General features: G+C 46.1%; 1 protein-coding gene across 1 annotated transcript in view; it reads right to left on the bottom strand.

Moving 5' to 3' along the window:
* CENPE (centromere protein E) overlaps positions 1 to 14,610 on the bottom strand; it is a 691,519-nt gene that overhangs the window by 500,599 nt on the left and 176,310 nt on the right. The window contains 1 exon segment of the mRNA XM_029608709.1: positions 11,172 to 11,331. Within this exon segment, the coding sequence (XP_029464569.1) occupies positions 11,172 to 11,331 (160 nt within the window).

Genomic DNA, 14,610 nt, shown 5'->3' with positions numbered 1-14,610 from the left:
TCCTCACGTAAAGGAAAATTGGATCTTACCTGCTAATTTTCGTTCCTGTAGTACCACAGATCAGTCCAGACTCCTGGGTTTTGCCTCCCTTCCAGCAGATAGAGACAGAGAAAGTTTTGAAGGCACCGCCTCTTAACCCAGTGTGCCACTGCAGCTCCTCAGAATTAATCAGTACCCAAGCAGAAACTGAAAACCCCAAACTTCTAACAAGCTACCTCTATAAATTACCCAGAATGAGCAGAGGAAAAAGGAAAAACTGTTGAAACAGATTTAGAGAGAAACCTATACCATTCTTCAGAAGACTTCAAATATTAAGGAAAAAACAGATCGAGTGGACTCTCCACAATGCTCTCTCCTTTCCTCTGTTTGCAGCATGCCAGGGTTTCCTAGGCAGGACTCTGGACTGATCTGTGGTAAAACAGGAATGAAAGTTAGCAGGTAAGAACCAATTTTCCTTTCCCTGTACATACCCAAATTAGTCCAGACTCATGGGATGCATCAAAGCTTCCCTAACTGGGGTGGGACTGTGAGAGTCCCGTTCGAAGGACACGATCACCAAAGTTACCGACATCCGAGGTTTGGACGTCCAACTGGTAGTATCTAGCAAAGGTGTGCAATGACTTCCAAGTAGCTGCCCTAGAAATCTCTTGTGGCGACAAAGACATTCTGCCCAGGAAATTGCCTGGGAATGGGTAGAATGAGCCTGTAACGTATCTGGGATAGGCCGACCGCAACTATGTAAGCAGAACTGATCGCCTCTTTCAGCAAACGCGCAATCGTGGCCTTTGAGGCTTTCTAAAAACATAAGAAATTGTCATGCTGGGTCAGACCAAGAGTCCATCAAGCCCAACATCCTGTTTCCAACAAAGGCCAAACCAGGCCACAAGAACCTGGCAAGTATCCAAACACCAAGATCCCATGCTACTGATGCCAGTAATAGAGGCCATTCCTTAAGTCAACTTGATTAATAGCAGTTAATGGACTTCTCCTCCAAGAACTCATCCAAACCTTTCTTAAACCCAGCTACACTAACTGCACTAACCACATCCTCTTGCAACAAATTCCAGAGCATAATTGGGCGAAAAAGAGTTTTCTCCGATTAGTCTTAAATATGCTACTTGCTAACTTCATGGAGTGTCCCCTAGTCCTATTATCCGAAAGTGTAAATAACCGATTCTCATCTACTCATTCAATTCCTCTCATGATTTTAAAGACCTCTATCATATCCCTCCCTCAGCTGTCTCCTTCTCAAAGCTGAACAGCCCTAACCTCTTCAGCCTTTCCTCATAGGGGAGCTGTTTCACCCCCTTTATCATTTTGGTTGCCCTTCTCTGTACCTTCTCCATCGCAACTACCATGTTTCCCCAAAAATAAGACTGGGTCTTATATTAATTTTTGCTCCAAAAGGCGATTTAGGGCTTATTTTCAGAAGATGTCTTATTTTTTCATGTACAACAATCTACATTTACGGTATTCATTTATTCATGTACAAAAATCTACATTTATTCATGTACAGTCATGTCTTCTTCTGGAACATTGTCAAATCTCCAAACCCCAAATTCCGGCCTGAATTTCTCGCAACTCCATTTCCTGTAGAACCATTGGCCCCAATCTCTCATGACCAGCAATAGAGCTCTCCATAAATGAGCACTTCTTGTCCATGTAGCCTGCTCATAGTGCATTGGCAACATAGCTCTCAGTGATTTTATCCCATGAATTCTTCACCCGAGTCACAACCTCTTGCAGGCTAGGCTTCACAAAGTTTCCACGCCGATTTCTCTCCATTCTATTTTCAGTGTAGTCAATTTCCATGCACAAATGGTCCTTGAATTGGCCTGTTTATTACAATATCAAGAGTCTGGCGATAGGCAGTAACTCCTGTGGGAATCATTATTTGATCTATTCTTCTCTCTGCAAGGAAATTCTTCATGTCTTCAGCACGGTGAGTGCTGGCTGAATCCCAGACTAGCAGACCGCTTTGGCCACCTCGCAAAACAAGTGGCAGCATTAAATCGACCCACTTCCTTATAACTGCTTGTGTGCACTAGGCTATTTCGGTTTCAAAAACATAAATGCCTGAAACACATTCAATCTTATCTTTCTTGCCCTTAGTGATGATTAGAGGTGGGGCTTTCTTTCCATCCAGACAAATTGCCAAAATACAGGTAACACTTGCACTTTTGTAACCAGTGGAGGGAATGTAGACTGACGGGCACCCTTCTGATCAATTGTCATTTGAGATCCTTGGCCCATAAACACTGCAGTTTCATCCATAGCAATCATGTTGGAGAGCTGGTATTTAGAAAAGTCGATGCCAAAAAAGGACTTGAATGTAAGTGCACGTTTAATAACTTCAGTATCTTCCAGCTTGGACAGTGTTGTCGTTCTTCTTAGAGACAGTTCATATCGCTGAAGGAAGCCATCCAGCCAGTGTTGTAATGCTTTGAATTCTTCTGGGGATATTTCTATGTTGCCACTGCAAAGGAAAATGCTTGAATATCAGCCCTGCGCACAACCAAAGCCTTTGCTCTCCTGTCAGCAATCCATTCAAAGATAACGTCTTCCAGCTCAGGAAATAATGGTTGCCAACCTGATCCAACTTGCGCTTCTTAGCATTTCCCTCGTCCACCTGTTGACTGATGTTATCGTACTCTGCTTGCCATTTTCAGACCATTGGGAGATCCAACTTCCTCTCTTTGCAGAAAGCTGTAAGATTCTTGCCTCGGGAGTCCTCCATGATTCCTTTCTTGTACTCTATGGAATAGCTCTTTCTTTTTGAACTCATCTGTTCTGGGTGTCATTAAGTGCATTAAGTACATCCGTTTCAACACACAACATATTGAATTATGAAGATTCATATTTGATACAACCACGTCCGTTTGTCATTAAGTGTGCACGTTATTCGTGCGTTGTGTCTGTACTCCAATTGGTCATTCAGCAATAAGTTCAAGTTCATCTGTTTACATAGGCATTTATTTATATTTACATATTATTATTTTATAATTCAATATGTCCATCGTGTGTTGCAACAGACGTACTAAACGAGTCCATCTGGCTAACGATCTTAAGTGGGGCTTATTTTTGGGGTAGGGCTTTTATTATGAGCATCCTGAAAAATCATGCTAGGGCTTATTTTCCGGTTAGGTCTTATTTTCAGGGAAACATGGTATATCTTTTTTTGAGATATACTGTGTACACAGTATTCAAGGTGCGGTTCAGAGGCATTATGACATTTTCCGTTTTATTAACCATTCCCTTCCTAATAATTCCTAATATTGTTTGCTCTTTTGACTGCTACAGCACGCTCCATAGCACAAAATGGTGATCCGACAATCTAAAGCTGTTAGTGACTTCCAAATACCACAAAGCAGCTCTCCTGACGTCTAGACGTTGCAACATTTGGGCTGAGGTGTAACAACCTCCAGATTCGGGAAAGTTGTAAATTCCATTGACTGGCTCAAATTAAATTCTGAAATGACCTTTGGCAAAAAGGAGGGAACCGTCTGCAAGGATACTTCAAAGTCTGAAATTCGTAGAAAGGGTTCTTTGCAAGATAGGACTTGAAGTTCAGACACTCGTCTAGCTGAACAAACTGCCACTAGGAAATCCACTTTCAAAGTGAGATCTTTTATGGTAGCCCTTTTGAGGGGCTCAAAGCGCAGCATACAAGCTCTTGAGAAAGAGATTGAGGCTCCAAGAGGGTCAAATCTTGCGAGTAGGGGGCCGCAAGCTTTTCGCTCCTCGGAGGAAACACATGATGTCTGGATGCGCAGACAAGAATGCTTCCTCATCCTTGCCTAACAACCTAGAGATGACACCTCAACCTTCAGGGAATTGAAGGACAGGCCTTTTGATGGACCCTTTTGCATACAGGCTAAGATCTGTGGCACCAACGCTCTCCAAGGGGCAATATCCTGCTCTGCACACCAAGACTCAAAGACCCTCCTTACCCTGACATACACAAGGGAGGTAGATGTCTTTCGAGCTTGCAGCAGAGTAGAAATAACAATCTCCTTAACTGCCTCCTTTCAAAAGCCAAGCTGCTAAACAAAAGCGATCCAGCTTGATCAAAAAATGTAGGGCCCTGCCTTAGATTTTGTAGATGGCCCAGTCTCAGGGGTCTGTCCACTGCAAGATTGACTAGGTCTGCAAACCAAGGGTGTCATGGCCAATCCAGGGCCACAAGAATCACTCTTCCTGCGTGGACCTCTATTCTTCTTAGAACCTTGCCCACCAGAAGCCAGGGCGGAAACACGTAAATCAGAACCTCGTGAGGCCAGGGTAGAATCAGGGCATCCACCCCTTCCGCCCTGTAATCCCTTCTGCAACTGAAGAAGCATGGTGCCTTGTTTGAGATGAGAGTCACTTCGATCGACAAGTCCCATTCTCCAGGGTCCAACTGCTGCCGGCTCAGAAAATCCACCTGCATGTTGACAGAACCCGATATTTGCGATGCTGCTAACAAGGCGAGATTCTGTTCCATCCAGGACATCAGCATCTCTGCTTCCCTTGCCACCGCTCGACTCTTGGTGCCCCTTTGACGATTGATGTACGCCACCATAGTCACATTGTCTGAGAGGACTCGGACCGCCCAACTGCACAAGAGTGGGAGAAAGGCCTAAAGTGCTAGCCACATAGCTCTCGTTTCTAACAGATTTATGGAGCACGATGTTTCCTCCACCGACCATTGGCTTAGCACCATTTGGGACTGACACACAGTTCCCCAACCAGAAAGACTGGTGTCTGTAGTAACTACCACCCACTGCAACACCTCGAGGTCCACTTCTCGATTCAAATGGTCCAGTGCAAGCCACCACAAGAGAGACTGGAACTGGCAGATTCAGTAAGCGGTAGAGGGAGATTAAACTGCTTAGACTTCGTGTCCCACTGAGAAAGCAGTGCCCTCTGAAGAGGTCTATAAGAGCAAACACACAGAGAGACAATTCCAAAATTGAAACCATGGAGCCCAAGATTTGTAAATAATCCCAGACTCTGGGAACACGGACCCGGACCTGCAAGAGGTTCCAAACCTGTGACTGTAGTTTGCAGATTCGCTCCTCTGTGAGGAAAACTTTCCTGAAATAAGTGTCGAAGCGTGTAAATTCCAGGACCTGCGAAGGAGTGATGTGGCTCTTGGCTAGGATGATCATCCAGTCCAAGGATCTCAAGCAGTCCATAACAAGGTCCACTGCCTGACGGCACAGGTACTCTGACTTCGCACAAATGAGCCAGTCGTCCAGATACGGATCGACCTGGACACCCTGCTTCCTGAGCGCTGTCAGCCTGGTGAATGTTCTTAGAGCCGTGGCGAGACCGAAGGGCAGAGCACAAAATTGAAAATGCTAATCGAGGATCATGAACCTGAGGGTATCTTTGAGATCCTGGCAAATTCAGATGTATAAATAGGCCTCTCAGGTCCAAGGATGCTAGAAATTCTCCACTTCGCACATCCACTATTACTGACCGCAGAGAGTCTCTATCCAGAAACGGGGAACCTGGAGAACCACATTTACCTTCTGTAAATCCAGAATGGGCCGAAATGATCCTTCCTTTTTAGGCACCACAAAATAGATGGAGTAACGCCCCATCCCCTGCTCCTCCCGTGGGACGAGGATGATGGTCTCCAGCATTCTCAGCCTTTGGATCTTGACCCACTCTCGTAAAAAAATGGTCAACCAACCCCCGATAGCTGTCACTGAGGAGTAGGTCAGCCATTTCTCATTGAGTAGATTTGGATCCACCAGGCCCTTGGCCTGCACTGTCACAGTTGGGCTGGCGGTTCAGAAAGAACTGGGACCAGGACAAACCTCCATGAGGTCTGCCTCTGGCCCATGCTCTGAGTTCTGCTCTGGTTCTGAAAACACAAACCAAGTGGGAAGAAACCTTTGGATCCTTTCAGCCTGTCTTCCGGCAGCTTGTGCACCTCATTCTCCCCCAAGTGCTTGATCAGCTGCTTCAAGTCTTCACCAAAGAGAAACTTGCCCTTGAAGGGGAGAGCTCCCAACTGCGCCTTTGATGAAACATCCGCTGACCAGTTCCACTGCCGTCCTGGCCAAGACAGCAGATGCCATGGTTCTCTAAGTATGCACAAGATTATATAAGGCATCCGCCCCATAGGCAACCGCTGTCTCCAAGTGCTCTGGCTTGCTCTGATTCCTTGAGTGAGAGATCCTTAGCACTAACTGCTGTACCCATCGCACGCTGGCACAGAGCATAAATATGCTACACCCTGCCACACTAATGCCCAGAGCAGAAACCTCAAAAATCCGCTTTAGATACACCTCAACTTTCCTGTCTTGAAGGTCCTTCAAAGCCGCTGCCCCAGCCACCAGGATAGTAGCCTTCTTCGTGACCGAACACTGAGGCATCAACCTTAGGCACCTTAAGCAGCTCTAGCACCTCTTCAGGCAGTGGATACAATTTGTTCATGGCCCTAATGACCTTCAAGCCAATCTTCTGACGACCAACTGCTTCACCATCCTGTGGAACAGGAAGGTAGTGGCCGGGCCTCGCAGACCAGCCATGACTGGATCCAACGAGTCCTGGTCCTATTCCACTTGTGGTACAGCAATTCCCAGCTCAGCTAAGACATGCGGGATAAGAGGTGCAAGCTCGTCCCTCTGAAAAAGGCACAGTACTCTGGGATCACCCCTTCCAGGGGAGGCATCATTCCAGGGTCCTCCTGCCCAGGATCCAGCCCTGCCGCAAGCAGAGGTCCATCTGGAGGGGTGGCAAATGGTAACTCCAGATCAAAGTCCACCGCCTCATGACCATACTCTGCAGGAGCTAACAGTGCAGATCCTGTTAGCCCCTGCAGAATCCGGAGGAAAAGACCGCTTGGCTCCCTGGGCCAAAAATGCCTGGTGCATCAATAAAATAAACTCCGGTGAAAGATGGGGGATCCTGTCCATCTGCCCAAATGAGGGATCTAGGTCCCCCTCTCCCAGCCCCTCCATGCTTGAAGTAGCTGGCAACATCGGAGGGAATTTCCCTCCCCCAGCTGATCTCTCCACACGCGCGAGAGAATCCAAAATGGCCACTATTCCTGCGCTCAACTGGAAGGGGGTCGATCGCGCCAGAGGGATCAGAGAGTACCTGTTGCGGCTCCCGTCGCTGGGAAAGTGCCCCCACAGTTCCCCTCGAAGAGCCCTCCCCACCAGGGAGGCATCAGGAACAAGGCCAGCCCGCGAATGCTACAAGGGAGCTTCCCCACAGGCAAAGCAGCAGCTGGGATGTGGCATGGCCAAATACCCGAGAGAACTGCTGGGCTCGTGCCGAGAGTCTGAGTAAACTAACCTCCGGATCCTGTCTTCGCCACTATCTGCTGTTTGGAAAATGTCTGACGCCGGGGAGAGCAGAGAACACGATCAGGCCGTCCCTCTCTGTTTTTCTTTTTTTTTAAGCAACTTTAACCTCTAAGAAAAAGACAAACAGGCTACACTTCTCTGTGGAATGGCAGATGCTCAGAAGAGATTGGGCTGGGAGGGGAGGGAACCAGACCACTGTCGGTCACCCCCGGCGTGACAGCCCAAGCAATTTTGGGATCTGCTCGCTCCAGCCTTCTACCAGGATGGATGGTTCCTCCAGGACCTACCAACCTCCAAGGAGGTACAGTTCTCTCCTTAAAACTAACTCCTGAAAGAAATCTCCTAACCCTATTTAATTTTTTTTCTGTTTGGTTCTGAACTGCAGGTTTTGCACCACCTCCATCTGCTGGAGACAGAAATGCTGAGGAGCTGCAGGTGGCACACTGGGTTAAGAGGTGGTGCCTGTGAAACTTTCTCGGTCTGCATCTGCTGGAAGGAAGGCAAAGCCCAGGATTCAGGAATGATCTGGGTACATACATGGAAAATAGGATTCTTCCTTACCTCAGACATGGCATCCAAACCAGGTACACCCAGCTATTTCAAGGTCTGGGAAATCAGGACTGGCAGTTCATCTCTATGAAAAAACCACAACATGGTTCAATACGGTTCCAGTCCAGGAGTAATTTCCCCATCTTCCAGGGAATCACGATCAGCCTCATCCATGCCATCCAGATTCCTGTCGGGTACAGCTGCAGGGAACAGAGGTGAGCTAAAGCGCTTAAGTATAGGACTGGAAGAGGGAGGAGCCACCAGCTGAGGGTCTGACCGGACAGGCATGGAGGAAGCAGAGGACTGTACCTGAAGAAAAGCTTGCAAGCCTTGAAATAAATTCCACTCATGGACTACCTGGAAAACCATGATATCCTCCATGTTTCCCAATTTGGATTCAGGAAACACTTTAATACTGAATCCTTACTCCTTTCCCTCACTGACCATCTCCTCAGAGGTCTGGGACAAGGCCACAGCTACCTCCTCGCCCTTCTCGATATTTCAGCGGCCTTTAACACCATCAGCCACCACCACATCCTGACACGGCTGGAAAGCATCGGCATCTCAGGAATAGCTCTCGCCTGGTTCAAATCCTACCTCACTAACAGAAAGTTCTCTGTTAAAATTGGAAACAACCTATCTGCATCATACCCCCTACAACAAGGAGTCCCACAAGGCTCATCACTTTCTTCGACCCTCTTCAATGTTTACCTCACACCTCTCTGCCACCTCCTCTCTGACCTTAAACTCAAATTCTACCTCTACGCTGATGATGTACAGATGATCATTCCCATTCACAACTCCTTATCTGACACCCTGGAGCACTGGGAAAATTGTCTAGCAGCTATCAATGCCCTCCTCACCAACCTTCAGCTTGCACTCAACACAAATAAAACAGAACTCCTCCACATCTCCCCCGCATCCCCCCGACCTCCCGCCTAACGACCCTAAACTCAACCTCCTTACTGCTCAACCCTCTGTTAGGGACCTCGGAGTCCTTCTCGATCCCAATCTCAGTATGAAACCCCACATCAATTCCATCCTCAAAACTGGTTTCGTCAAACTCAATGTTCTAAAGAAACTCAGACCCCTACTCTACACACATGACCTCCGTACAGTGATTCAAGCCACCCTCACCTCCAAACTTGATTACTGTAATGCCCTCCTCTTAGGACTCCCCCTGTCTTCAATAAAACCCCTCCAACTATTGCAAAACGCCACTGCAAGACTCATCACGAACATACGCAAACACGACCATATTACCCCCATCCTCAAGGACTTACATTGGCTCCCCATCCTGTCCCGTATACACTACAAAACCTTGACCATAATACACAAGTCCATCCACACCCACAATTCAAACTGGCTCGACCTCCCATTCACCGCTTCCTTGTCCACCCGAGCCACCAGATCTACCAACAAAGGCACCCTTCATGTTCAATCCCTGAAAACAGCTCATCTCTCCTCCACCCGCGACCGTGCCATCTCCATTGCCGGTCCGGCCCTCTGGAACTCCCTGCCTGCCCACATGCGCCTTGAACCCTGTGCAATCAAATTCAAAAAGAAACTAAAAACACTTCTGTTCAACCATGCCTACACAGAATAGCTTTCCCTCCTAGTCCTTAACCTGCCCCCCCCCCCCCCCCCAGGTGACCGCCCCTCTCCTTATTTTAAGGAGATACTCAATGTAAATTGTAAATTGTTAAATGTTTTTCTCTGGTTATGACTTACTTGTTTTTCTATCCTTCATACTACCTATTGGTTACCCCATCGCCCAGTTACTCTCCCTGTTGAAATGTACTTTCCAAGCTTGCAGTTATTATGTGAACCGGTATGATGTCCCCACAAATACCGGTATATAAAAGTTTCTAAATAAAATAAATAAGAAAAAGCAGCCAGATCCAGACCAAGCCCAGAAGGAACTGGAGCTGATCCCACAGAACTGCCTTCGCCTGCGGAGGAGCCGGTCAAGGGAGAACCAAGGTCCGGGGTTCTCCAGTCAAGGCCATGACCAACCCATTATCAGAATGGGAGGAAACCAAACTTAGCAAAATCTAAGAAAGACAACTCTCCCTGAGCGTCTTAGCAGCACTGACAAGGTTAGAAGCCAGGTCAGGCTGAAAAGCCCTAATATGACATGCAACCCAATTAGTAAGACGCTTAGGCTTCTTGCTTACCGGCGCCATTGCAGCGGTAAACATGTCTGAACGACTCGCGCTCAAATTTCTCCTTCCAAAAAGCTTGAAGCAATCCCTGTAGAGAGATGCACATCCACCAATTGTTGGAAGGTCCAAAGAAACAAAGCGGAAATCGCCACACATGTGAAGAAAAATCAAAACTAGACAGATGTCTTGGAAGATGTAATATTTATTCCAATTAAAAGTAAAAGTGCCCAACTCTGGCCGAGTTTCGCCTTTTCGGCTGCATCAGGGGCTCAGTAAACCCAATTATACAAATGTATATATAGTTTCACATTTGTATAAAGAAGTCAATATCTGCTTGTTGTCCGAAAATATAATTGTCAATACTATTTCTAATTCTTTTCCTCCACATCCATGAGAGCGTACTCCTGCACAAAGGAAACCAAATTGGACAACAAGCAGATATTAACTTCTTTATACAAATGTGAAAATATATATACATTTGTATAAATCGGGTTTACTGAGCCCCTGTTGCAGCCGAAACTCGGCTAGAGTCGTGCACTTTTACTTTTAATTGGAATAAATATTACATCTTCCAAGACATCGGTCTAGTTTTGTTTTCACCACCTGTGGGAAACAGAGAATAGTGCCAGGCTAGTGTCACTGCAGGGTTATATATACTGTGACATCAGCTTCCTCCGTCTCCTCTGCTGGCAGGGGAGCATAAAACTACTGGTCCTGAGTCCATCTGTCTACACACTAGGAAATACTGAAATCTGCAGCCAGCATGCTTTGAGTGCATCGGCCACAAGCAGCAGCGGTAGTGGTGGTAATTTCTAGTTCTTGAAGTCCATTGTGTAGGAAGAATATAAATAAAAAGTAACATTTTGTAGAAGGACAACTTAGGGAAATCTACTGCTTATCCCTGGAATAATCAGGATGGAATATCATCCTTTTGGGATCCTGGTAGGTACATATGACCTGGATTAGCCACCTTTGGAAAAAGATTACTGGGTTTGATGGACCTTTGGTATTTCCCAGTATGTTCTTATGTAGAATAGGTTTCATTTACTTACATACTTAATAGCTTGTGCAATTGCACACCAATGTTTGTCACACTTCTACTAATATCAGACTGAAAATGACAGCATGTTATCCTAGAACAGATACTCACAATCATCCATTTCAATCACTGGTGGTAAATCTGCAATCTTGGCTTTTTTGCCAAAAGCAGAGGTCATACTTGATGTGATCCTGAAGTCAGAAACAGATTCAGAACATAAGCTATTCAGTAGTTTGCCAGGGGCCCAAGTTACTCTTCTTTTTCTTTTGGCCTAAATTATACAAAATAAAAGTTGAGAGAGAAAAATAAATGGTAAGCCAGTAAACTTCCATATGCAAAATACTGTTCAATCAAAAGAAACCCAGAACAGTGACACCACAAATCAAAAGGTCTGATCCAGCATATACCTTCAGCAAATAGATTTACACACAAGGAAATGGTGAATTGGATCAATTTTCTGACAAGCAAATGTACCATAAAGACATTTGGACTGGGCAAAAAAAAATAGATGTTCAGCCAGCAGAATAGTCAGCCACACAAGTGGAATGATATCAACCGATGGCACCAACTTAGAGCATTTCCTCAAGAGCTCTGAAAACACCTAGACAGTTTTACATGGGCATGAGAGGAGTTCCCAGGCAGCCCTCAGTCCTATATAATAGTTTAAGAAATCAACTTCAAGGGCAAAAGAGGGAGGTTTATATGTAGGTAATTATGCTAGAAGCCAGGACATGAGTCTTTTAAAAACCAAAGAAAGCAAATGTTGCTTACCTGTAACAGGTGTTCTCACAGGACAGCAGGATGTTAGCCCTCACATATGGGTGACATCATAGGATGGAGCCCAATCAGGGAACACTTTTGTCAAAGTTTCTAGAACTTTGACTGGCCCTACTGGGCATGCCCAGCATGGCACTAAACCTGCAGCCAGCAGGGGTCCACCTTCAGTCTTGTTTAAAAAGCTACAGGAAGTGCCAAAAAAGAAGAAACGTAACGAACCCAACACCGTGGGGCGGCGGGCGGGTTTCATGAGGACTAACATCCTGCTGTCCTGTGAGAACACCTGTTATAGGTAAGCAACATTTGCTTTCTCACAGGACAAGCAGGATGTTAGTCCTCACAGATGGATGGGTACCGAGCTGAGGATGTCCAAGTATGCACCAAATGTACCCAGGTGTGCAAGACACTAGGACTGGGTGAAATTTGGCCGAGGGCATCCTGAACCCTACCGGGCAGGCGGAAGGGTGTTGGTACGTCATGTTGTGAATAGGTTACACAGGACAGATGGGCCGAAGATAGAATCTTGTCTTCCGGCCTTGTCCAAGCAATAGTGGGCTGTAAAGGTATGGAGAGAACTCCAGGTGGCAGCTCTGCAAATGTCAGGAAGCGGCACAGAGAATAGGTGTGCTACTGAAGTCGCCATGGCCCTCACAGAGTGTGCTTTAACACGGTCATAAGAACATGCCATACTGGGTCAGACCAAGGGTCCATCAAGTCTAACATCCTGTTTCCAACAGTGGCCAATCCAGGCCATAAGAACCTGGCAAGTACCCAAAAACTAAGTCTATTAAATGTTATCGTTGCTAGTAATAGCGGTGGTTATTATCTAAGTCAACTTAATTAATAGCAGGTAATGGACTTCTCCTCCAAGAACTTATCCAATCCTTTATTAAACACAGCTATACTAACTGCACTAACCACATCTTCTGGCAACAAATTCCAGAGTTTAATTATGCGTTGAGTGAAAAAGAACTTTCGCCGATTAGTTTTAAATATGCCACATGATAACTTCATGGAGTGCCCCCTAGTCTTTCTATTATCCGAAAGAGTAAAAAACTGATTCACATCTACCCGTTCTAGACCTCTCATGATTTTAAACACCTCTATCATATCCCCCCTCAGCCGTCTCTTCTCCAAGCTGAAAAGTCCTAACCTCTTTAGTCTTTCCTCATAGGGGAGCTGTTCCATTCCCCTTATTTTGATAGCCCTTCTCTGTACCTTCTCCATCGCAATTATATCTTTTTTTGAGATGCGGCGACCAGAATTGTACACAGTATTCAAGGTGCGGTCTCACCATGGAGCGATACAGAGGCATTATGACATTTTCCGTTTTATTCACCATTCCCTTTCTAATAATTCCTAACATTCTGTTTGCTTTTTTGACTGCCGCAGCACACTGAACAGACGATTTCAATGTGTTATCCACTATGACGCCTAGATCTCTTTCTTGGGTAGTAGCACCTAATATGGAACCTAACATTGTGCAACTATAGCATGGGTTATTTTTCCCTATATGCATCACCTTGCACTTATCCACATTAAATTTCATCTGCCATTTTGATGCCCAATTTTCCAGCCTCACAAGATCTTCCTGCAATTTATCACAATCTGCTCTTGATTTAACTACTCTGAACAGTTTTGTATCATCCGCAAATTTGATTACCTCACTTGCTGATAGCAAAAGGATATGCAGTCAGCTAACCAGGAGGAGAGAGTCTGTTCACCCACAGGCTGCCCCAATTTGATGGAATGGAAAAAGACAAACAATTGAGTGCTTTTCCTGTGGGCAGCTGTATGGTCTAGGTAGAAGGCTAGAGCCTGTTTACAGTCAAGGGTATGCAGAGCCTGCTCTCCTGGATTGGAGTGGGGCCTGGGAAAGAAGGTAGGTAGTATAATGGATTGATTAATGTGAAACTCCGATACTACCTTAGGTAAGAACTTAGGGTGAGTGCAGAGTACTGCCCGGTCCTGCAGACGTTTAGTGTAAGGCGGATAGGTAACTAGGGCATGTAACTCACTAACACTGCGAACCAAAGTGATTGCCAAAAGGAAAATTACTTTCAGGTGAGATAGCGAAGTTCACAGGATTGAAGAGGCTCGAATGGAGGTTTCATGAGCTGACCCAAAACCAGGTTGAGGTCCCAATAAGGGGCCGAAAGACGCTGTGGAGGCTTGAGGTGAAGCAAGCCCTTCAGAAAACGTGTTACAAGGGATTGTACTGATATGGGAACATCCCTGACACCTTTATGGAAGGTGGCCACCGCACTAACATGCATTCTGATGGAGGAAATTTTTAGACCTGACAGACAAATGCCAGAGATAGTCCAGAAACTTCGTGATTGGACAGGTAAAGGGGTCAAGGGATTGAGAAGAGCACCATGACTGAAACCTGCTCCATTTGTAAGAATAAGATTTTCTCGTGGAAGGCTTCCGTGAAGCAATCAGGACACGGGAAACTGATTCAGAAAGGTTAAGTGGCTGAAGGATTAACCTTTCAACATCCATGCCATCAGGGACAAGGCTTGAAGATTGGGATGGTGCGGACACCCGTCGTTTTGCGTAATCAGAAGTGGGTCCTTTCCCAAGGGATTGTGTCTGCGAATGGAGAGATCCTGAAGTATTGGAAACCACACTTGGCCTGGCCAGTGAGGTGCTATCAGGATCATGGTTCCCCTGTCCTGACGTAACTTCACGAGAGTCTTTGAGAGAAGTGGAAGTGGAGGGAATGCATATAGGAGACCGGTTGACCATGAGAGGGAGAACACATCTCTTG

The sequence above is a fragment of the Rhinatrema bivittatum genome, chromosome 1 (assembly GCF_901001135.1).
Source record: "Rhinatrema bivittatum chromosome 1, aRhiBiv1.1, whole genome shotgun sequence".
Lineage (NCBI taxonomy): Eukaryota > Metazoa > Chordata > Amphibia > Gymnophiona > Rhinatrematidae > Rhinatrema > Rhinatrema bivittatum.
This window is presented reverse-complemented; position numbering and strand designations above follow the sequence as displayed.